Source organism: Pelophylax lessonae (genome assembly GCF_965119305.1).
Source record: "Pelophylax lessonae genome assembly, chromosome: 2".
NCBI classification, from domain to species: Eukaryota; Metazoa; Chordata; class Amphibia; order Anura; family Ranidae; genus Pelophylax; species Pelophylax lessonae.
The window spans coordinates 93276726-93302257 of NC_138769.1; the positions used below are offsets into that span (position 1 = coordinate 93276726).

The following is a 25532-nucleotide window of genomic DNA, read 5'->3' on the forward strand; positions in this document are numbered from 1 at the left end:
ACACAAACTTTAATGGCATCCCAGTCTTAGCCCGTAGGATTCAATACTGAGTTGGCCCACCCTTTACACCTTCAACAGCTTCAAATTTCCTGGGAAGGCTGTCCACATGGTTTAGGAGTGTGTCTATGTAAATGTTTGACCATTCTTCCAGAAGTGCATTTGTGAGGTCAGGTACTGATGGTGGACGAGAAGGCCTTGCTCGCAGTCTCCGCTCTAACTCATCCCAAAGGTGTTCTATCAGGTTGAGGTCAGGACAGTCAGATTCCTCCACTCCAAACTCGCTCATCCATGTCTTGATGAACCTTGTTTGTGCAATGGTGCGCAGTCATGTTGGAACAGGAAGGGGCCATCCCCAAACTGTTCCCACAAAGATGGGAGCATGAAATTGTCCACAATGTCTTGGTATGCTGACGCCTTAAGAGTTCCCTTCACTGGAACTAAGAGGCCAAGCCTAACCCCTGAAAAACAACGCCACACCATAATCCCCCCTCCACCAAATGATTTGGACCAGTGCACAAAGCAAGGTCCATAAAGACACGGATGACCTCAAAAATACGCTTTTGGAAGAATGGTCAAACGTTCTCATAGACACACTCCTATAACCTGTGGAGTTGAAGCTGCAAAGGGTGGCCCAACTCAATATTGAACCCTACGGACTAAGACTGGGATGCCATTAAAGTTCATGTGCGTGTAAAAGCAGGTGTCTTTTTATAGGCTTACCTATAGGTAAAAAACATGCACTGAAGTTTACTCCAACTTTAATTTGCTGGCTAAAACTCCAATTTAGTTTCAGATTTACCACCAGGCAGAGATTAAAGCTAATCCAACCTAGCTGACTCGTAGTGGAGAGAAGACAAAACTGTAGGAATAGTTGATGTCAGGTGAAGAACAATAAAGCTCCCACTTGGCATCTGTAGGGAAGCTCTACCATTTGCTGCACAAACACAGTCATCAAGGGACAACTCTTTTTTAAGACATGGCTTGGGAAGCATGATAAACCCACATTGGGAGAGATACCTATACAGAACAATGTTATGCATACATAAACCACATGAATATACCTGAGTGCCAGCACCATGTAGCTGCAAAGTGATAATATCTGTAATTGCATCATTTTACATAGCGGTATTATGTGTTTGTATTTTACAGATGAATCATCTGCAGAGAATGCCTTTCCTTTGTCTTTTCCAGATATAGACCAGCAGCTTCAGGTAAAGATACATGGAAAATTCTTACTGGGGGATTTCTAAGAGCCACTGACCTTACACCTACTAGTTACTATCTGACTCTTAGCACTATATGGTGGGCTTATAGTTTGTACGTATTTACCAAATGTACCATTCACATCAGTCCTTAAGCCATTTCCCCATCACTTTCTGAAAATGTTAACTGCTCAGTTGTTGGGCTGATGAGACATAGCAGAGACTTGCGGCGTGCATTGGGAATTTCTCTATGCATGTGCAGCATTAAGTCATGTAATCCTTCATATTGCTGCCTACTGGGATCTGATATTCCAGGAGGAAGTAGGTGGGTGATTAAAATGAGTGGTCAAAATTGTAGAAAAGGTATTTCCCAAGTCTCTCCCAAGGGGTACTATGGGAGATGGGGATTTTAGAGTGCCCAGAAAAAGCAATTTACTATAAAAAAAAACAGGTAAAATCACAGGATATTTTATTTATACAAAATTATTTAAAAATAAAGGGAGAATAGATTCCATGCAAAATTGGTATGTTCAAAACATAGGCATACATTTTAACCATCTGTGCTTGGATAGAAAGTGGAAGCTGTATGGATCGACGCGTTTCACCCAGAAGAAGGGCTTCTTCAGGATCCGCCTTGCAATATTATTAGAGTTTATAGGTAGTAACTTAAGTAATACAAACAGAATATTATTGACAGAAACACATGTCAACATGCTATACAAATATTGCACTTAAACATATTGTATCATCAAAAGAAAAAAGGGATGATAAACAAAAGAAAGAAGTTGGCAAAACTTTACTATACTACTTGTAAAATTGTAACAATTGTGGAGTTGGTACAGAAAAAAAAAGGGGGGGGGGGAAGAGGCATTAGGGACCTGTAATGTGTAAAAGACAGTACAAAGCAGCATATTGTGGGGGACATAAATCAGGGAAACAAGAGGAGCAAGTGTACTGGTCATGATTCTTACCTCAGACAAAAATCGAAAATCAAAAAGCATCAAACACATTAAGTAGGTATATGCACGAAATCCAATAATACACCGGTCAGAGTCAAAATATGTAATCTATGACATATAGATAGAAATAAGGGGAATAAATCACCAGCATAGAGGAGCCATCTGACAGACGCAAAAGTAGTAAATATCAGAATAATGTACAGTGCATCCGGAAAGTATTCACAGCGCTTCACTTTTTCCACATTTTGTTATGTTACAGCCTTATTCCAAAATAGATGAAATTAATTATTTTTCTCAAAATTCTACAAACAATACCCCATAATGACAACGTGAAAGAAGTTTGTTTGAAATCTTTGCAAATTTATTAAAAATAAAAAAGGAAAAAAAAAATCACATGTACATAAGTGTTCACGGCCTTTGCTATGACACTCAAAATTGAGCTCAGATGCATCCTGTTTCCACTGATCATCCTTGAGATGTTTACTTGTGGTAAATTTAGTTGATTGGACATGATTTGGATGGGCAAACACCTGTCTATATAAGGTCCCACAGTTAACCGTGCATGTCAGAGCACAAACCAAGCCATGAAGTCCACAGAAATTGTCTGTAGACCTCCAAGACAGGATTGTATGGAGGCACAGATCTGGGAAAGAGTACAGAAATATTTCTACAGCACTGAAGGTCCCAATGAACACAGTGCCCTCCATCATTCGTAAATGGAAGAAGAAGTTTGAAACCACCAGGACTCTTCCTAGAGCTGACCGCCTGGCAAACTGAGCGATTGGGGGAGAAGGGACTTAGTCAGGGAGGTGACCAAGAACCCAATGGTCACTCTGATAGAGCTCCAGTGTTTCTCTGTGGAGAGAGGAGAACCTTGCAGAAAAACAACCATCTCTGGAGCACTCCACCAATCAGGCCTGTATGATAGAGTGGCCAGACGCAAGCCACTCCTCAGTCAATGGCACGTGACAGCCTGCCTAGAGTTTGCCAAAAGGCACCTGAAGGACTCTCAGACCATGAGAAACAAAATTCTCTGGACTGATGAAACAAAGATTGAACTCTTTGGCCTGAATTGCAAGCTCCATGTCTGGGGGAAATGAGGCACCGCTCATCACCTGGCCAATACCATCCCTACAGTGAAGCATGGTGGTGGCAGCATCCTGCTGTGGGGATGTTATTCAGCAGCAGGAACTGGGAGACTAGTCAGGATCGAGGGAAAGATGAATGCAGCAATGTACGGAGACATCCTTGATGAAAACCTGCTCCATAATGCTCTGGACCTCAGACTGGGGTGAATGTTCATTTTCAACAGGACAACAACCCTAAGAATACAGCCAAGATAACAAATGAGTGGCTGTGGGACAACTCTGTGAATGTCCTTGAGTGGCCCAGCCAGAGTCCAGACTTGAAACCTATTGAACATCTCTGGAAAGGTTTAAAAATGGCTGTGCACCGACACTCCCCATCCAACCTGATGGGGCTAGAGAGGTTCTACAAAGAAGTATGGGAGAAACTGCCCAAAAATAGGTGTGCCAAGCTTGAAGCATCATACTCAAAAATACTTGAGGCTGTAATTGGTGCCAAAGGAGCTTCACACATGGGATTTTTTTGTTTTTTTTTATTTTTAATAAATTTGCAAGGATTTCAAATAAACTTTTCACTTCGTCATTATGGGATATTATTTGTAGAATTTTGATGAAAAAAAGGAATTTAATCCATTTTAAAATAAGGCTGTAACATAACAAAATGTGGAAAAAGGGAAGCGCTGTGAATACTTTCTGGATTCACTGCAGACCCCCTAAAAAGGATGAAATATATATATATAAAGCACCCTCATTGAAGCCAGTTACCACATGGGTATAAACTTAGAGTGCAAACATTAGTGGGGCCTTGATGTAAATGATTAGAGGGTCCAATTAAAGGGTGTTGTATACATCCAGACCCCAAAAACACTAGGTAGGTAATTAACCACTTGCCGACCGCCGCAAGTACATATACTGCGGCGGTCAGCCCCTCACAGGCAAAGTGACGAATCGGTACGTCACTAGCCTGTGAGGCTCTGGGGAGTGAGCGCGCGCCGCCGGATGCGCGCTCCCGCTCAGTCATGGACCCCCCCCGCGCATGTGCCCGGCGGACCCGAGGCCCGCCGGGCACTCGCGATCGTCCGTTACCTATGTCCTAATGTAAACAAAGCCGCCTGTCATTCTCCCCTGTGTATGAATAGTGATCATACGCTTCTACTATGTAGGACCGTTGATCACTGTTCTTACACCTCAAGCCACAGCCAATCACAGTTAGAAGCACGCCCCTAGGGACACACTTAACCCCTCCCTCTCAAAAAAAGTTAACCCCTTCACTGCCAGTGTAATTTTACAGTAACAGTGCATATGTATAGCACTGATTACTGTAGTAATGTCACTGGTAACCCCAAAAGTGTCAAAAATGTCAGTCAAGGGTCCGATAGCAGAAAACAAATTGGCATAAAATGTTAAAAAATTTAGATTTTTACATTTTTTTGGGGGGGAATTTCATATATAAAAATGTGAAAAATATTGTTATTATTGCAAAATTGACGCTCTTTTTTTGTTTATAGCGCATGATCAAAAAATCGCACAGGTGATCAAATACCACCAAAAGAAAGCTCTGTTTGTGGGAAAAAAAGGACATCAAATTTGTTTAGGTACAGCATCGCACGACCGCGCAATCGTCCGTTAAAGTCACGCAGTGCCGAATCGCAAAATAGGCCCTGGTCAGGAAGGGGGTAAAATCTTCCGGGGCTTAAGTGGTTAATGTCATCCTTGCCTAAGCGAGGAATCTGGAAGTGGGGGGGGGGGCTGCAAAGAAGAATAAAAAAAAGTATATTTACAATGAAAAAAAAAATTCTGAAAATATTTAAAAAGGAGGGAGAGAAAAAGTGGATTGAAGGTGAAATGTATAGGTGGAGGTCCCCTGTAAGTGTCTGGATCATGGTAAGAGATCAGAGCATCCGAAGTGATCTGCACAAACATATAATGAGCGTTCATGCCCCATTAGGGCTGTGAATTGAACCCAGAACCACTTTCCTGCAAAGTGTCAGCATTAAACAGTAATTCACTGTTCAAAACAAGATATTTGGTAGCCTCAAGTGACAGCTCCACAAGGGTAGCCAAGCCAAAATGACATATTTTGTCATGAATGATTGCCCAGAAATTCTACTGTTTTTTTTTTTTTTTTTTCAGTGGACAGACCATTATCTCACGAGACTGTCCATCATGTCCTAATATTTATAGCCTTCAGCCATACGCTGTAGGGATCAGTATCAAAGCTTAGACATAACATACAAAAATAGCTGCACTTTGTGCAATATGGGTAAACACCAGACAAAAATTCAAGCGGGAAGTCAGATTACAGAAATCGTGTATGAGCAAACACTTCTCTCTAGTTTCTCATGACAGAGTTAGTTAAATCTGTAAAAATAACCTATCAACATATTTTTTTAGAAGCTGGGAAAATCACTAATATAATCATTTCCTGAACCAGACCAAAACTATCTGATTTCTGCTTCAGATCTGCTAAACCACTTAAGCCCCGGAAGATTTTACCCCCTTCCTGACCAGGGGGTATTTTGCGATTCGGCACTGCATGACTTTAACGGACAATTGCGCGGTCGTGCGACGCTGTACCTAAACGAATTTGACGTCCTTTTTTTCCCACAAACAGAGCTTTCTTTTGGTGGTATTTGATCACCTGTGCGATTTTTTGATCATGCGCTATAAACAAAAAAATAGCGTAAATTTTGCAAAAATAACAATATTTTTCACTTTTTGTTATATGAAATTCCCCCCCCAAAAAAATGTAAAAATCAAAATTTTTTAACATTTTCGGTCAATTTGTTTTATGCTACATATGTTTGGTAAAAAAAAAAATCGCAAAAAGCGTATTTTGATTGTTTTGCGCAAAAGTTATCGCGTTTACTAACAAAGGGAAAGATTTTTGTCATTTTTGTTGTTTTTTTTTTTAACGCGTAATGGCAGTGATCTGCGATTTTTTTTGCGGTACTGCGACATTGCGGCGGACAGATCGGACCCTTGACTGACATTTTTTTACTCTTTTGGGGTTACCAGTGACATTTCTACAGTAATCAGTGCTATAAATATGCACTGTTACTGTAAAATTACACTGGCAGTGAAGGGGTTAACTTTATTTGAGAGGGAGGGGCTGTGTGTGTCTCTAGGGGCGTGATTCTAACTGTGATTGGCTGTGGCTTGAGGTGTAGGAACAATGATCAACGGTCCTACATAGTAGAACCGTATGATCATTGTTTTTACACAGGGGAGAATGACAGGCGGCTTGTTTACATTAGCCGCCTGCCTTTCTCCCTCTCCCCCGACGATCGCCGAGTGACCGGCAGACATCGGGTCCGCCGGTCACACGCGCGGGGGGGGGGTCCGTGACCACGCGGGAGCACGCCTCCGGCGGCGCGCGCTCGCTCCCCAGACCCTCACAGGCTAGCGATGTAGACCTACGTCGCTCTGCCTGTGAGGGGCTGACTGCCGCAGTAAATATACTGTGAGCAGTCGGCAAGTGGTTAAAGCGGTTGTAAACCTCCAAAAAAAATAAAAAATTCAAATTAAAAAATAACCTGAAAGACAAAAGCATAATGAGCTAGTATGGACCAGTGTTAATTTTGTCTACTAAAACCGACTAAAACGTTTTCGTCGACTAACATAATTCAGATGACTAAAATACGACTAAAACTAAAATGGCATTTTAGTCAAAAGACTATAACTAAAACTAAATGGAAATTTGCTGCCAAAATTAACACTGGTGCATGCTCAAAGCTTAGTACCATTAATAATATCATATTAGATTTTTCACTCCAGGACCAGCAGTAGTATATAATGAGTTTGGAAATTGTAGAGAAATGCTTAAATAATGCATTACAAATTACAATTGAACTACACCCATTCGATTACAGATGACTAAAATGAGTTTTAGTCGACTAAAATGTAGGACATTTAGTCAACTAAAATATACTGGAGTTTTAGTCGACTAAATACGACTAAAACTAAAACACTTGCAGAAGACTAAAATGGGACTAAAACTAAAATGCCATTTTAGTCCTAAGACTAAGACTAAAACTAAATTGAAATTTGCTGCCAAAATTAACACTGGTATGGACCACATACTGTGTCATCATGAAATACTTACCTTAGAAGGAAGCCCCCGCAGTGGCACCCGTTCACCGCTGACACAGCCGACATGTTCAACCGTCTTCCTTCCGGGTTCGCGTCCTCCGGCCATCTGATTGGCCAGAGCCACAATGACGTCACTCCCGCGCATGCACACAGGAGCCGCCGTTCATGGCACAGGGCTCTGAAGAAACGGCACGGGCAGCCGTTCCTTCAGTGCGCATGCACCAGTGATGTCACTGACTGCATGCAAAGTAAATCTCTCCTAAATGTGAATGCTTAGGAGATATTTACAGTACCTATAGGTAAGCCTTTTTGTAGGCTTACCTATAGGTAAAAGTTACAGAGGAAGCTTTACTTCCTCTTAAAAGAATTTGTTACACCAACATTTTATATTCCTGATATGAGCCTGTTGTACCATGTACTTGTGTTAAAAAGTATCCTGTTCTCTTTATATTACTTCCTTTGTATGAAATACCTGGTGATCCCACAGTCCCCTTTTTTACTATTTTTAAATGACCATGTTAGGCATGGAGGGCACATCTATTCTAGTGCGGTTAGTTTTCTAGCTGTGCTGGAAAAACAGCCTGCCTGTCCTCCAATGATCAGACTTCAGCTGACACGCACCCTCCCCGGCATAGCCATTCACTGGGAAGATCAGTATACTGCTGTTTCTCCTCTAAGAAACTATCTGAGTTCCTTATGCAGCTGAGAACAGAGAGTATGTGATGATGTGATCACTTTATTTAAAAAAGTGATCACATGAATAAAAAATTATATATACACAATATTACACTATAATATCAAAAGTATTGGGACACCTGCCACCACCTCTAAGGTCCCTTTCACATGGGCTTTTTTCGATTGGATGCTCCATGCAGCCCTATGGAGCAGCAGATGTCAGCGGAGACAGACGAGGTCCATAAAGACATTGATGAGTGAGTTTGGGATGGAGGAACTTAACTGGCCTGCACAGAGTCCTGACCTCAACCAGATAGAATACCTTTGGGATGAATTAGAGCAAAGACTGCGTGCCAGGCCTTCTCGTCCAATGTCAGTGCCTGACCCCACAAATGCACTTTTGGAAGAATGGTCAAACATTCCCATAGACACACTCCTAAAACTTGTGGACAGCCTTACCGGAAGAGTTGAAGCTGTTATAGCTGCAAAGGGTGGGCCAGCTCAATATTGAACCCTATGGACTAAGACTGGGATGCCATTAAAGTTCATGTGCCTATAAAGGCAGGCACCCCAATATTTTGACAATATAGTGTGTATCCTGTATATACATACATACACACACACACACACACACACACAAATGTTTTCTATTTTAAACTGAATGAATTGTTTGACAAGGTAAGGCCTCTTTCACACGGGCGATCCGATCCAATCTGCCTGTCATTTTTTCAGGCAGACCTGATCGGATGCTCCATACATCCCTATGGGGCAGCGGGGGGCAGCGGACACCCGCTGCTATCTGATCCGATCCTGTCCGTGAAATCCGGACGGATGGAAACCCTATCTTCCCTCCGTCTGGAGGATCGGATCAGGTGGGATCGGATGAGAACGGACAGGCGGTCATCTTCACTATTCCCTCCCAATGTTCCATTGCTCCATTCCCTTGCAAAATGCCCAATGATGGGCATGAGGGAGCATGTGACATTGGAGTACCCCACTCACAAAGGAAGCTCCCCATCACATCAGAGATGTTGCCACCTGGTAAAATCTGTAGCAGGCTGGATGTGGCCTGTGGGTTGTAGTTTGGTGACCCTTGTAATATCATACAGATCAATAATGGATTTGCATATTACTTCAGGTAGTGAACTTCTATTTTCCCTTCTTCTCTGCAGCCTGCATATAAAATATATTTTTGCTGATATCTTCAATCTGACAATTACGTTATATTCCATCTTTTTCTTCAGCCTCTTCCACCATGTAACACATCGAAGGAGTCCATGCAGGTGTTTAAACAACACTGCAAAATCGCAGAGGAATATCATCAGGTGAAGAGGGAAATCGCACTGCTGGAAGAAAGGAAGTAAGTATGTGTGTATGTAGCTGTACATCGCAGGGCTGTATATATATATACTGTATGCAACTGTGTGTGAATACAGGATTCACAGTGCAAACAGGTAATATTACTACAATATTCACCTATTATAATAGCCATTAATCCAAATTACCTGCATGCCCACTCACCCTGACCACTGCACATGACCCTCATTACCATGTCAGCAGGCGCCCTACACCGTCACCACCACACTTGCCACCACCCCAGCTGCTCCTATACCATCATTCCTTGCCCTCACACCCATCTCCAAATTTGCCAATTCACTCCTGCCAGGTGTTTATTGCTGTCTGGGTCCCCATTGGGGAAATTCATCATCTGTATTTGTCCTAGTGACTATTGTCACCAGAACTAAATGTGAGCATATCTAAAATATTGTCTTGTCACCAGAAAAAGAGATCTGCCAAAAAAAAAACCCCTTATTTCTGTGACCACTGTCTGAAGCTCACACTAGCCCATTCTTTAAAAAGCAATCTGTAGTGGAATGCTTTTTCACCACTTTAGCCTCCTTCATGACCAGGCCAATTTTTGCGATACGGCACTGTATTAATTTAACTGACAATTGCAACGCTGTACCCAAATAAAATTGATGTTCTTTTTTCCCCACAAATAGAGCTTTCATTTGGTGGTATTTGATTACCTCTGCGGCTTTTCTTTTTTGCGCTATAAACAAAAAAATACAGACAATTTTGGAAAAAAAAATGTATTTTTTACTTTCTGCTATAAAAAATATCAATAAAAAAAAAAGTAAAAAATCGAATTTCTCATCAATTTAGGACAATATGTATTCTGCTACGTGTTTTTGGTAAATAAGATTTAGTGATTGGTTTGCGCAAAAGATATAGCGGCTACAAACTATGGGATAGATTAATGGAAAGTTTTAAATTTTTTTCTATTAGTAATGGCGGCGATTTTTAGCGGGACTGCCACATTGCAGTAGACAAAATCTGACACTAAGTGACACCTTTTGGGGAGCAGTGACACTAATACAGTGATCAGTGCTAAAAAAAATGCACTTTCACTGTACTAATCGCACTGGCAGGGAAGGGGTTAACATTAGGGGTGACCAAAGGGCTAAATGTGTTCCTTGCTTAGCAGAAACACAGGATCTCCATCTTCCCCTCTGACAGAATGGTGATCTGCCTTGTTTACATAAGCAGACCGTCGTTCTGCCTCTCTTGGGTACGATCGCCGGGTGCTGGTGAACATTCAATCTGCCGAACCATCTGATAAGCCCCCGCTGTGTCCAATCACAGAGGGAGTGGATCGCCGGCAGCGCGCATCTACGCCTCAGACCCGGAACAAAAAATGACGTACAGGCATGTGATTTTGTGCTGATGGGCCGCCCTGCGGCAGTATATATGCGTGGGGCGGTCCGGAAGTGGTTAAGAGTGCAGACAAGCAGCCACTTTCAGAAATATTGCTGCCTCCTAAATGTCTTTTAAAAATTTTTTTAAAGTTGAATGGTGACTTACAATGGGGCTAATGTGCCGCAGCTGCAAGCTAAGTGTTTGCCTCATGGTTGCAGTGTGACACCATTGACTTGAATAATTAACACTGTCATGTCATGCAGCGTTAACTTTTCTGCAGCCACGATGAAAGCATTGCATTTTTACCACCTCCCAAGGCTCGGTTCACACCGATCCGTTTTTTAATGCTTTTTTGCAGAAATGCACTACAGTCCATTTAACATAGTTTCTTATGGGAAACATTCACATCTCCACCCAACAACAAATTGGCCAAACAAAAACAAAAAAAGCAGGCTCGGTTCACAGAGAGCCTGGTCTGGAGGAGGGAAGAGGACTGGAGAGGAGAGGAAGGGGCACAGCATAAGGAAACTCTGCATATACTACCCTAGCCTATCCATATACTACCTACACCTATCCATATACTACCCTCGCCTATCCATATACTACCCTGGCCTGTCAGTATATGACCCTCGCCTGTCAGTATATGACCCTGGCCTGTCTATATACTACCCTGGCCTGTCCGTATACTACCCTGGCCTGTCAGTATATGACCCTGGCCTGTCTATATACTACCCTGGCCTGACTATATATTACCCTGGCCTGTCCATATACTACCCTGGCCTGTCTGTATACTACCCTGGCCTGTCCGTATACTACCCTGGCCTGTCCATATACTACCCTAGTCTATCCATATACTACCCTGGCCTGTCAGTATATGACCCTGGCCTGTCAGTATATGACCCTGACCTGTCTATATACTACCCTGGCCTGTCTATATACTACCCTGACCTGTCTATATACTACCCTGGCCTGTCCGTATACTACCCTGGCCTGTCTGTATAGTACCCTGGTCTGTCTGTATACTACCCTGGCCTATCCGTATACTACCCCCGCCTATCCATATTTTACCCTAGCCTGTCCGTATACTACCCTAGCCTGTCCATATACTACCCTGGCCTGTCAATATACTACCCTAGCCTATCCATATACTACCCACGTCTATCCATATTTTACCCTAGCCTGTCCATATACTACTCTAGCCTGTCCGTGTACTAACCTGGCCTGTCTATATACTACCCACACCTATCCATATACTACTCTGGCCTGTCCATATACTACACTAGCCTGTCCATATACCTACAAATTATGGCTAGTGTGAGGAAGTGAGCTGGTGCTGCCACTATTTGCCCACAGGCCAGGCAGAGTCTTTTACATCAGAAAATGGTGGACAAATCATGAACTTGTTCCCAATCAGAACATGAGGCTTCCCAAAGATGGCTTCTGGAGACAAGTTCAGAGAACAGCAACAGTCTCAACAGGATTTCACAAAACAGCAGGCAAACACAAACATTGAAAATCTGCATATACAGTATCTCACAAAAGTGAGTACACCCCTCACATTTTTGTAAATATTTTATTATATCTTTTCATGTGACAACACTGAAGAAATGACACTTTGCTACAAAGTAGTGAGTGTACAGCTTGTATAACAGTGTAAATTTGCTGTCCCCTCAAAATAACTCAACACACAGCCAATAATGTCTAAACCGCTGGCCACAAAAGTGAGTACACCCCTAAGTGGAAAAGTCCAAATTGGGCCCAAAGTGTCAATATTTTGTGTGGCCACCATTATTTTCCAGCACTGCCTTAACCCTCTTGGGTATCTGTCCCTCACTAATTCCACAGGTCTCTTCAAATGGTGGCTGGGCTCTGTCTTTTATATCAGAGCTAACAGGAAATGGTGGACAAAATCTCGAGAGAACTTGTTCCCAATCAGAGCATGAGGCTTCCCAAAGATGGCTGCTGGAGACACGTTCAGAGAACAGCAACAGTCTCAACAGGATTTCACAACACAGAAGGAAAACACAAACACTTTCACTGTATGTGACTGTACAGTTAACTGTATGTGAGGAGGTTACCCAGAAGCTGTATTAATTAGCGCTACTGAAGTTGCTCCGACTTCAGAAAAGGTTCCTATACTACTTTAAGGCGACGTCTATCCGACTTCTATTCTATACTTCCATTAAAGTATACTTCCATCAAGTCGCCAGGAATTTGCCTGGCAAAGTTGCACCGTAAGTCGCATTACTTTCAGGTCACTGCAGTGTGAACCAAGCCTTAAAAATGCGAAATGCATCACAAAACACACGAAAAATGCATAAAAAAATGCAAAATGCACTGCAAAAAGAACTGCAGAAACAGATGAAAAGAAAACTCCATAGGTGTAAACTGAGTCTTAGTGCTGGTTCACACTAGTGCGATGCCAGACATCACATGTGATTTGCACCGCATTGCTGATCACAGACTCACAAGCAGTAGTATCAGCAGGGAGCATTGATAGTTTCAAAAAATTATTAAATGGGCACCATAAAGACCACAACATACAGGGGTATACAATGTACGGTTAACAGCAAACACACACACATTATGGGTTGAACTGGATGGACGGATGTATTTTTCCAACCTCACTAACTATGTAACTATGATGTCTGTGCGATGCGATTTCAGCCATACAAAATGTATGGTTAAAATCGCATTGCATTTGCTCCAAAATGGTGCAGGACCCTTTTTTTGGTTCGCACTGGAATCGGAATGAATGGGTGTTCACAAGGGGGGTAGGAGGAGCGTCTGACGTCACCCGCTGCCACCGTGGATCCCGGCGCGGACCGAGCTGGTCTCGCTGCTCCCGTTGGAGCTACTGTATACAACGCTGATGCAACTTTCATCTCATAGTAAGAGGCCACTTTGTTTTGGTTTATTGAATAAAGTTTGTCAGGTTTACACTATGGGGTTTTTTCTGTTTCTCATTTAATGCCTATGGAGGAGAATAGCCTGGAAGTCTATTGGTCCTTGAGTCCCTGGCTTCAGGGGTTTGTGTGTTCCTTTTGAGGAGAGTGGAGATCCAGTTGCCTGATACAATCGGGCTGAGGTGAGAGGCCAGTCTGGAAGGTGGTGGGCTGTGTGAAGAGCACCTGTTACTATCTGCACCTGGCACCTCTTGTGTCTCCCATAAGGATTCTTGCCACTATATATTTCACACTTGAGGGCTGTTTGCATGGACCTTCACCTGATCTTTTCATGAACTTTTTTATGTGGACCTACTATTTGAGATTTTATACGTGTTATTTGATATTTAATTTTAGCGCTACACTGTTTATCGTTTACTTTTTATACTGGTTTTGTATTTGAACCTGAGTGTTAAGCCGCTTAGTGTTAGGTTTCTAGCGCTGATATTACCTTTTTTTATACATCATGAATGGGTGTTCACACCTATGCGATTGGATTCTTGCACCATTTCACAGTTCGCACTGCGATCTGCAAACCAATCTGGGGGTGTCGTTAACTTTACATTGACTCTCCCAGCGATTTCCAGATCTCATTGTGAACCTCTGTGCAATTCTGGTGCGATGCGGGACCCGACACCGATTCGCAGGGATTCCCACATTGCACCAGAGTGAACTGGGACTTAGAGAGGATTTTTGTCAATTTGAAAATATTTTCTCAGTTTCTGTTGGGATAGGGAACAGAAAGAGAGAATGAAAACCTCCCCAATAAAACACAGATGGCAAAAACCCTTCTCTATCCAAAACAAAGAAAAGTATGCGCTTTTAAATATTCCTTAATGACCTGATTTCAAACATTAGTGGCATAATTGGGGTATTTACAATAACCTCAGGGAGATGATACAAGCAGCCAGCTTTTATCACACTATGACCTCAATGTGTGTGTTTATAGGGGAAATCTTGGAAGTGGCCTGAAGTAGCTAAAATTCTATTTTCTGGGACATAACGTTTATGGTATATATATATATATATATATATATATATATTCCCTAGGTACTTGTCCTTTTTTAATTTAGCTTTATATGTATTATCAGTTATTATTATTATTTTTTATGTGGTGAAATAAAGCATAAGAATACATTCTTTACTGTGCTACTCACTGATCTAGTTGGAGTGTATTTTGATTCCTTTATTTCAGGGGTCTCCAAACGTTCTAAACAGAGGGCCAGTTTACTGGCCTTTAGACTTTAAGGGGGGTTGGACTGAGGCCATTGGGAGTAGAAAATGCCCTGGCATCATTGAGAGCAAACAATGCCTCATGCTTGGTAGTCAGTGGGAGCAAAAAAATTACATAGTGGCCTTGGTCAGTAGGAGAAGGAATAGTGCCTCATCGTTCATATTACTGGGAAGAATTGTGTTCCATCATTGGTGCCAGTGGGAGAAATAGTGCCTTGTATCAGTGGGAGGAATAGTGCCTCATCTTTAGTGTCAGTGGGTGGAATAGTGTTCCCTCATTGGTGCCAGTGGGAGGAATAGTGCCTTGTATCAGTGGGAGGAATAGTGCCTTGTATCAGTGGGAGGAATAGTGCCTCATCTTTGGTGCCAGTGGGAGGAATAGTGTTCCCTCATTGGTGCCAGTGGGAGGAATAGTGCCTTGTATCAGTGGGAGGAATAGTGCCTCATCTTTGGTGCCAGTGGGTGGAATAGTGTTCCATCATTAGTGTTAGGGGGAGGAATGGTGTCTTGTATCAGTGGGAGCAATAGTGCCTCATCTTTGGTGTCAGTGGGTGGAATAGTGTTCCATCATTGGTGTCAGAGGGAGAATGGTGTCTTGTATCAGTGGGAGCAATAGTGCCTCATCTTTGGTGTCAGTGGGTGGAATAGTGTTCCATCATTGGTGTCAGAGGGAGAATGGTGTCTTGTATCAGTGGGAGCAATAGTGCCTCATCTTTGGTGTCAGTGGGTGGAATAGTGTTCCATCATTAGTGTCAGGGGGAGGAATGGTGTCTTGTATCAGTGGGAGCAATAGTGCCTCATCTTTGGAGTCAGTGGGAGGAATAGTGTTCCATTATTTATATTAGTTTGAAGAAGTATGCCCATTGATGGACTCCATGGAAAGAATAATGCCCCATTGTTGGACTCAGTGTGAGAAATATTACTCCACCATTGGTGTCAGTGGGAGGAATAGTTCCCCTTGGTTGGTGTCAGTGGAAAGAATAGTGCCTCATTATTGGACTCAGTGGAAGGAATAATGGCCCATTGTTGGACTCAGTGGAAGGAATAATGGCTGATTGTTCATGTCAGAGGAAGGAATAGTGCCCCATCATTGGTATCAGTGGGAGGAATAGTGCCCCAACATTGGTGTCAGTGGGAGGAATAGTGCCCCAACATTGGTGTCAGTGGAAGGAATAGTGCCTCATCGTTGGTGTCAGTGGGAGGAATAATGCCCCATCGTTGGTATCAGTGGGAAGAATAGTGCCCCATTGGTGGTGTCAGTGGGAGGAATATTGTCCCATTATCGATGTCAGTGGAAGGAATAGTGCCCCATTGTTGGTGTCAATGGGAGGGCCAGTGGCTTTTATCAGAGGGGGGGATTAGTATCCCAAGGGGGAGGAATGGTGTGTTGTATCAGTGGGAGCAATAGTGCCTCATCGTGGTGCTAGTGGGAGGAATAGTGTTCCATCATTAGTGTCAGGGGGAGGAATGGTGTCTTGTATCAGTGGGAGCAATAGTGCCTCATCTTTGGAGTCAGTGGGAGGAATAGTGTTCCATCATTTATATTATTTTGAAGAAGTATGCCCATTGATGGACTCCGTGGAAAGAATAATGCCCCATTGTTGGACTCAGTGTGAGAAATAGTACTCCACCGTTGGTGTCATTGGGAGGAATAGTTCCCCTTGGTTGGTGTCAGTGGAAAGAATAGTGCCTCATTATTGGACTCAGTGGAAGGAATAATGGCCCATTGTTGGACTCAGTGGAAGGAATAATGGCTGATTGTTCATGTCAGAGGAAGGAATAGTGCCCCATCATTGGTATCAGTGGGAGGAATAGTGCCCCAACATTGGTGTCAGTGGAAGGAATAGTGCCTCATCGTTGGTGTCAGTGGGAGGAATAATGCCCCATCGTTGGTATCAGTGGGAAGAATAGTGCCCCATTGGTGGTGTCAGTGGGAGGAATATTGTCCCATTATCGATGTCAGTGGAAGGAATAGTGCCCCATTGTTGGTGTCAATGGGAGGGCCAGTGGCTTTTATCAGAGGGGGGGATTAGTATCCCAAGGGTTCAGATAAAGGCAAGCACATGGCTGCATTTTGGAGACCACTCCTTTAGTCTCTTCTCCTTATAATCTGTATGGTTACATTGTGTTAATAATAGTTCTATTTTTGTTTGTAGGAAAGAACTGATGGCCAGACTGGATCAGTTTGAGAAGGAAAGTTCAGATGTCGTTCATTTAGCAAAGGAGTATGAACAGCTCTCCAAAGAGAATCAGAGCCTTAACCTGGCCCACTCCCGATGTAAAGAGCAGCTAGAGAACCTACGAATACAATACCAGAAGCGGCAAGGCTCTTCCTAACAGTAGAGACATGTAGGGATCTAGTAGATAAAACAATGTTTCCACAGAGTTTTAAAGCACTTGATTTGCCTACATATGACATTAAGTTGACCATACCGGTTTCAATCTGATTGTACAAGGTGTAGGTTTGCCAACACGTACGTAGTGTGAGTTCCTACCTGAAGTTACAATGAATGGATTGTTTAGGTAGGTCCTCCCTCTATATACGTGTTGATAAATAAAAGGGTCCGTGTCAATAGGCTTTGGGCTTGTATCAATGCCACCATTTTTAGGTATTTCTGAGATCATTCAGAATTCATTGACAGATGCATTTGATCTGCTTCAAGTTGGTTATTGGTCTTTCATTACTTTGTATAAGAATGCTAAGCCCATTCGAAGTGAACAAAAGCCTGTCGACATGGGCCCTTTAAAATATATCACAGAGATCTTCTTTAAATTAAAAAAAATATTCACTTACCCTTATGTATAATAACCAATCTGCGAATGTAAATATTCTATTTAAAAATGTGGTGTAGTCATTTCATGGTATAACCCACTGCTTTGATTATTACTACACTATGGGGTGATTTACTAAGGTAATATGAAAGAAAGTAAGCATGTTTTTACTTTGACAATTAAATTATGTGCAGGGAAATAAAAATAATATTATAGGAGTTTTCACTTGTAGATCAGCCTATAAATAAAAGGCAATGTTAAATCTAAAACAAAATGTAGTATATTGCAGCTTATACAGTTCTTAGAGGTGGTGTCTGCATTTGTTTTCTTTTTTTTAAATACCAGTACTTTTTTCCCTTATTTTCACCCGGTGATTCTGCCAGCAACACAATTCCTTTCCTAGAAAGAGATTGCTTTCAACGAGGACCCTGATACAGGTGCCACATCCCTTGATTTATTGAAAAAAGAAGTTTTCCCCTAGTATTGGGACTTTAAAGGCACTCACATAAAATACGCAAGTATACATATATACTTGCGCATTTTATGTGAGTGCCCTTAACCGCTTGCCGACCGCCGCACGACTATTTACTGCGGCGGTCAGGCCCTCACAGGCAGAGCGACGTAGTACTACGTCGCTAGCCTGTGAGGGTCTAGGGAGCGAGCGCGCGCCCCCGGAGGCGCGCTCCCTCTCCCGCGCGGTCACGGACCCGATGTCCGCCGGTCACTCAGCGATCGTCGGTGCAGAGGGAGAAAGGCAGGCGGCTGATGTAAACAAGCCGCCTGTCATTCTCCCCTGTGTAGGAATAGTGATTACCGTATACGGTTCTACTATGTAGGACCGTTGATCACTGTTCCTACACCTCAAGCCACAGCCAATCACAGTTAGAATCATGCCCCTAGGGACACACATAGCCCCTCCCTCTCAAAAAAGTTAACCCCTTCACTGCCAGTGTAATTTTACAGTAACAGTGCATATGTGTAGCACTGATTACTGTAGAAATGTCACTGGTAAGCCCAAAAGTGTCAAAAATGTCAGTCAAGGGTCCGATCTGTCCGCCGCAATGTCGCAGTACCGCAAAAAAAAAAAATCGCAGATCACTGCCATTACGCGTTTTAAAAAAAACAACAAAAATGACAAAAATCTTTCCCTTTGTTAGTAAACGCAATAACTTTTGCGCAAACCAATCAAAATACGCTTTTTGCGATTTTTTTTTTTTTACCAAACATTTGTAGCATAAAACAAATTGGCCGAAAATGTTAAAAAATTTAGATTTTTACATTTTTTGGGGGGGGGGGAATTTCATATAAAAAAATGTGAAAAATATTGTTATTTTTGCAAAATTGACGCTCTTTTTTTGTTTATAGCGCATGATCAAAAAATCGCACAGGTGATCAAATACCACCAAAAGAAAGTTCTGTTTGTGGGAAAAAAGGACGCCAAATTCGTTTAGGTACAGCGTCGCACGACCGCGCAATTGTCCATTAAAGTCACGCAGTGCCGAATCGCAAAAAAACCCTGGTCGGAATGGAAGTAAAATCTTCCGGGGCTTAAGTGGTTAAAGTCCCAATAATAGGGGAAAACTTCTTCTTTCCAATTCCTTTCCTAGGGTGACAGAACTCACCCTTCTCTATCAGGACAATAGAAACAAGATAGGACTGCGGTACCCCACCCCTCTCCTATCCTTTTATAATCCAGGGGGACGTGGTTCTGTTGCATTCAGAGACAGCTGAGAACAATATAACTGATAAGTGTACAACACAAGCAGAGAGCACAGGTTATTAGCTCACAACATTTCTGACAGGATCAACAGGTATTTTTTTGAATCTATTATACAACTTTCAAAGGTATATTTTACAGACCAAAAGGGAGCAAATACAGAAAGTTGATTGTTAGTACATGTATATTCATCAAGATTAAATTCAACAATATAATAACACGATTCCCCAATGATTTACATGTGGCCCTAAACTGACCATGGGCAAATTTACAAGAACATTTTAAATGCATGTAAAATAATTTTTCATTTTTATTCTATTTATTCTATGTTCATATTGCTGTTGCTGTGTGGTTTAGGTCTATGTCATATATGCAATTTTGTAGTAATTTGTATCAGCTACAGAATCTCTCTCATACATTTTTAGTGTTATCAGTGTTAAAGCAGGTCGATATAAAGCAAAGGTACCACACGAGTTTCAGCTGAAAAATATACTGGAGTTCTTTGCAAGACTGAAATTTTCTTTATTGATCATACATTTTACAATTTTTTTAATCAATTTAATTTAGATTTATATACTATGGAGTGCACGGGCCTGCCTGAATGCATACACTTTGAAAGTGTTTTAGGTTCGACCTCATATTATATAGTTTTGATAAATCTAAAGGAAATTTGTACAAGAAAATTGAATAATGTATGGCCAGCCTTAGTTGCAGTAGCAGCATATGTTAGCACAGTGGCCTCAAAACTGTGACCTGCGGGTCAGATGTGTTTATTTGCTTGCCTTTATTCAGCCTATGGGACACTATTCTTTTCACTGACATTAACAATGGGCCACTATTCCTCCCACTGACACCATCAATGAGGTACTATTCCCCCTACTGACACCAATGATGGGCACCTTTTTCTATCCACTGACACTGTTGAAGGGGCACTATTCCTCTTACTGACACGAATGATGGGACACTTTTTTTTATATTCATTGACACAATTAATGGATAGCTATTCCTCCCACTGACACCAACAATGGGACACTATTCCTCCCACCAGTTACGGCCCATCCATTAGGGGCACAGGGGTGCCGCCCCCCCCCATCCATGCATTCGGCCCCCTAATCTACATGCAGGGCGCCGGATGCATGGATTCCAATAGGGGATTTTTTTTAAGCACACGATTAGAGCCAGAGGCTCTAATAGGCTTCAAAAAAGGGTGGGCTCGGGGCACAGAGCACTCAGAGCACCCAGTTGTATGGCAATAGCGAATAAATATTCGCTATTGTCACACTGATTCTCCTCCCAGCCAATCAGGAAGAGGGTTGTGAGAGCCCTTTCCCAATTGGCCAAAAGGAGGAGCAATCTTACTGGCCAATGGCCAGAAAGAGGGAGGAGACACACGGCTGGAGGAGAAGCACAGCAGCTCAGCCATCCAGCACTTCCCGGCTCGGAAAGAAGGAGGTAAGGAGGCAGGCCGGCCGGCCATTCGGGGGGATATGGTGTGTTGTTTTGTTTGCCTGCCTGCCGGTCGGCCGTCCTTCCATCCGTCAGGGGAAGGGGAGGTGCATTGGTTTGCCGCCCCCCCCCGAATTACTGAGCACCAGCCGCCACTGCCTCCCACTGACACCAACAATGGGACACTATTCCTCCCACTTACACCAATGATGAAGCAATATTTCTGTCACTGACACCATTACATAGATACATAGTAGTTGAGGTTGAATAAAGACAACAGTCCATTGACGGAGCACTGTCCCTCCCTCTGACACCAACACTGGGGCACTATTCCTTCCACTAAAACCAATGATGGGACAATATTCCTTCTCCTATTAATTATAGGTGCTATGTCATTTCTTACTCCTACTGACAACCAAGCCTGGGGAATTATTTTATCCCAGTGAGGTCATTGCATTTTCAACTTTGACAGTCCACAGTCTGTCCCTCTAAAGTCTGAAGGACCAAAATCTGGCCATTTTTTTTTTTTTTTGAAAGTTTGGAGACCCCCTGGTTTAGCACATAGAAAACGTCACAAACACCCTTGAACAAGGTGACACACACAAGGTGAACTTTACTGGAGTTCCATGGAAGACTGACATAATGCTTCAGAGACGCTGCAGTCCCCTTTATCTCAGAACTTTACTGGAGTTTCGTGTGATACTGACATAATGCTTCAGAGACCCATTGGGCCCTTCATTAGGGTTACACAGAACTTTACTGAAGTTCCATGCAAAACTTACAACATCTTTTGAAGACAGAGTGGTCCCCTTTGTGAAGGTGACACAGAACAAATCTCCATGTATCTCCATGATAAAGGGGGTTGCTGTTCCTCCAAAATGCAATGCCAGTCTTGCCTGGAACTCCAGTAGAGTTTTCAGCTGGGACTCAGTGTCTTGTCTTTACTTTATATGGACATTACATAGTAATACCATTGGCTAAGCACCCTTCAAAATGCGTTTGAGGTGTAGTATAGATTGACTATACTTGAATTTCAGTGGTAAAGCAGGGTTCTATTGATTCCAGGTTAAGTCATCTACAAAAACAGCTATTCAGTCGAATGGATTGCTTGAGGACTCGAGGGCATACAATGCGATTAGAGGAGAAGCGTTTTAACCTCAGGCAACGTGGGGGGTTCTTTACTGTTAGGGCTACAAGATTGTGGAATTCTCTACCACAAGAGGTGGTTTCTGCGGGAAGTATGGTGGCTTTCAAAAGACTCTTAGATGTACATCTCAAGGATCAGAACATTCAGGGCTATGTGAGATGATTACAGCCACGCACACCTACACAGGTTGAACCAGATGGACTATTGTCTTTATTCAACCTCACCTACTATGTAACTATGTAACAAAATCTTCAGTATCATCGTCCCACTAGGGGTCTGTAGCTGAGTAGGCATGTATTAAATCCAGCTACAAATCAGACAGAAAAATGGCGCAATGATGTTTTTGGGATTACAAACCTCTGCTGCGAAATTGTATTTCTGATACAGTTTTTAGACATAACGGATACATATTAGGAACGCTATTAGGACTACTGGCACATATACCGAGCTGCTGTAACAGTGACCCCTGCAGTTCTTAGGAGGTACTACACAGAATCCTGTCCAACTCTTATGTACAGTTACATATGTTTTAGCTCTACAGAACACACTTCAATTCAGATATTAAAAGATAATCTCTAAAAAACACATAATTGACCTCTGTACGATAAACCTGTGAATGTGTGTGTGTTTCTCTTTTGTCTGCTTAGTGTAAACGTATTTATTCTTAGAAATATTAGGGACAGGAAAAAATTCAGTTTGTTTGTTGCATTTTCTTTTGGAAAGGATAATTGGTCAAAGCATGTTCAAAGGCAAAAATTAGCTGTGAAAATCAGTTTGATTCTGTGTTTTAGGGGGTTTTTGTGCATATTTCAGCACTTGATTTGCAGACAGGATATTTACTAGGGTGCTATTCATTTAGAACTGGAGAAAAAAATTACAGAAAAAAGGAGGTGTTATTGTTGTGCCCAATTATATCTGGAAATCAGAGAATGAATGCTGAAACCTGATTGGTCACTACATGCAGCAGGCAGCAACTCCACTATTAAAGCCTAACTCCAGCCCAAACTTTACTTACAGAAGTTTTGCACAGAGTGTGAAAGCTTACAAGCTTTGTCAACATTTAATTGCTATCTGTGTCACCATTTTGGGAGATTTCCCCTTATTCCCTGTTTGTTTCACAGAACAGGAAGTGAGGGAAAATATCCAAATTTCCTGTCATTTTTCCAAGTGACAGACAGCACAGGAAGTGATAGGGACATGGTGAGTCAGTTTTTGTATAGCTGGTGCATTTACACAGCAACTCCTGGCTGTCATTTTGAGAGCCAGGAATTGCCGGCAAACACAGCAGAGGTGTGGCAGCAGGCAGGATAGAAGGATAGGATGTACTAAACATGCTCTATGTACTTCAAGTGTTTTTTTTTTTTGGATGTGCGCAGCATGCCCAGTGTTAACAACTGCTTAAAATCTGAAAACAGTTCTAACCAGGGCTTTGTTTCTCAAAGAATAGGTGCAGGTACTCCCCCTGTCACCCCTTTTCTACGCCCCCCTACCCACCTCTGAGCACTGTCCTTTGGTTCAAACCCTTTACCTAGAGCAGGAATCCTCAAACTACGGCCCTCCAGCTGTTGCAGAACTACACATCCCATGAGGCATTGTAGAACTCTGACATGCCCAAACATGACTAGGCATGATGGGAATTGTAGTTCCTGAACAACTGGAGGGCTATAGTTTGAAGACCCCTGACCTAAAGAATACAGAAAAGTATCATTTTTTCTTGCAACGTAGTTTGTATGCAATTTGCTAATGAAAGGCAGTAAAACAGGTCCCCTGCAGCCAGCAGCAATAGAACCCTCACAACAACAATAGATCCCCAAGCAACAATAAATCTCCCACAAAAAATACCCCCAGCAACAATAGATCTCCCAGTATCCAGCAGCAATAGACTCTCAAGCAGCCAGTAACAATAGACCACTTCCTCAACAGTAGATCTCTCCCATCAACAATTGACCCCACCCCAGCAACAATAGATCCCCCTAGTGACAATAGAGTCACCAGCAGCCAACATCAATAGTTCCCCCAGCACATCCCAGCACCATTGGCATATACATTCAGTCCTGGAGGTGCCGGAACTGCATTCCCCCGTGTTCCAGCGGAAAAAAAGCCGAACCAATTCCAACTCTATCCAAACCAAAACTGAAAAAACTGTTATGGATGGATTTGATCTAAAACTTGTTCATGGGTGTCCTTTTTTTCCTGCAGAATAGACTGCATCAAAATGCATTTCAAGTAGAAATCCCATTATTTCTTACGTGGCTGGTTCACATCTATGCACTGAAGTTTAGTGTGTGTCTGAAAGGAAATAATAAAGACCCATTTACCCCTACATAGTATGTGCGCTGCATGTTGCAACCCATATGCATAGGTGTAATTGGGCCATAATGTTTTCTTTTCTCCAGCGTTTATTACAAATAGCCCTGTAGGTATTTTTTGTATATTTTATGAAATAGCTTGTTAATGGAACGTCTTAGGTAAAGTGTTACTGTGGACTACTAGAGTGTAGATGGCTTTTTTGAAAGCTTAGTGAATAAGAGCTGTTCTAGAATTAGTGACCTTGTTCATGGTTGGATTCTGTCTCTGCACCAGACCTCAGTGATTGTGGTGCCCACAGGATACCACAGTTGTTCCAGTTCCCTGGACAGCAGGATGCAGCATTTCTTCCCCCTTACAGTAATGGAGGCCTAGAAGAGAAACCCCACTGAGCATCGTTTGTCTCTACAGATAAATCATATCATAACACCAATTTCATTTTGGAAAAATTTTTGAGCTTTTCCTTTGTATAACAGACAAGAGCATATGAGCAAGTTTATTTTTAAGTTCATGTGTACCACAGGCCCAACCCCTGTTCCAATGCTGGGCGCTTACATTTTTGTTCTAGCATTGGGTGCCTGTAAACACCCCCCCATCATCCAGAATCTGTCAATCAGTGTCTGTGGCACTAGCACTGATACTACTTTGCTCGCTGCAGGTCTCATCCATCCCAAAGTTTGCTTCTTTCTCAAGTTCCACAATTGGGAGGTATGCCTAAGGATAAAGTTGATTGGATGCAAAAGTACATTTATGCTTTAAAACAGGGGTGTCAAATTCCATTTCATTGCGGGCCGCATCGGCATTATGATTGCCCTCAAAGGGTTGGTTGTATCTGTAAGACTATATATCTTAATCATATTAAATGACTGCCTCTGCATCCGATTATTACTGGTTTTTGCAGTGGCAGCTGGTGCTAAAAAATTTTGCGGGGGTGGGGGCGCATGAACAAACCCCTTCGGGTCCTCACTCACCCTAGAAAATGAGCCCTCCAGCAGTCGCAGCTCTCCTAATACCCGGCGCCCTGGCTTCTGGTGTTAACCCGGTCTTTTTTCCAGGTTCCAAATCTTCTGCCTCCGGTCCTGATTGGCCAGGACGGGAAGCAGGAAACCGATGGCGAATATTGATTTGCTAGAACAATTGATTTTTAAATAAATAATAATATGACTAACTTTTTTTAACTTTAAGACGTTAAAAAATGTTAGTCCTTTTATCAGTTATTTATAAAGAAATCATTCTATGATTTAATTATGCA

The 25532-nt window shown here is 42.4% G+C and overlaps 1 protein-coding gene across 2 annotated transcripts in view; it reads left to right on the plus strand.

Moving 5' to 3' along the window:
• MAP3K7CL (MAP3K7 C-terminal like) overlaps positions 1 to 17297 on the plus strand; it is a 100240-nt gene extending 82943 nt beyond the window's left edge. For both annotated transcript variants that reach the window (XM_082246628.1, XM_082246627.1), the window contains exons 3-5: positions 1150 to 1211; positions 9258 to 9373; positions 17048 to 17297. In XM_082246628.1, the coding sequence (XP_082102754.1) occupies positions 1150 to 1211; positions 9258 to 9373; positions 17048 to 17228 (359 nt within the window). In that variant the 3' untranslated portion in view covers positions 17229 to 17297. The remainder of the gene's footprint in view (positions 1 to 1149; positions 1212 to 9257; positions 9374 to 17047) is intronic.
• Positions 17298 to 25532: the final 8235 nt, after the last annotated feature.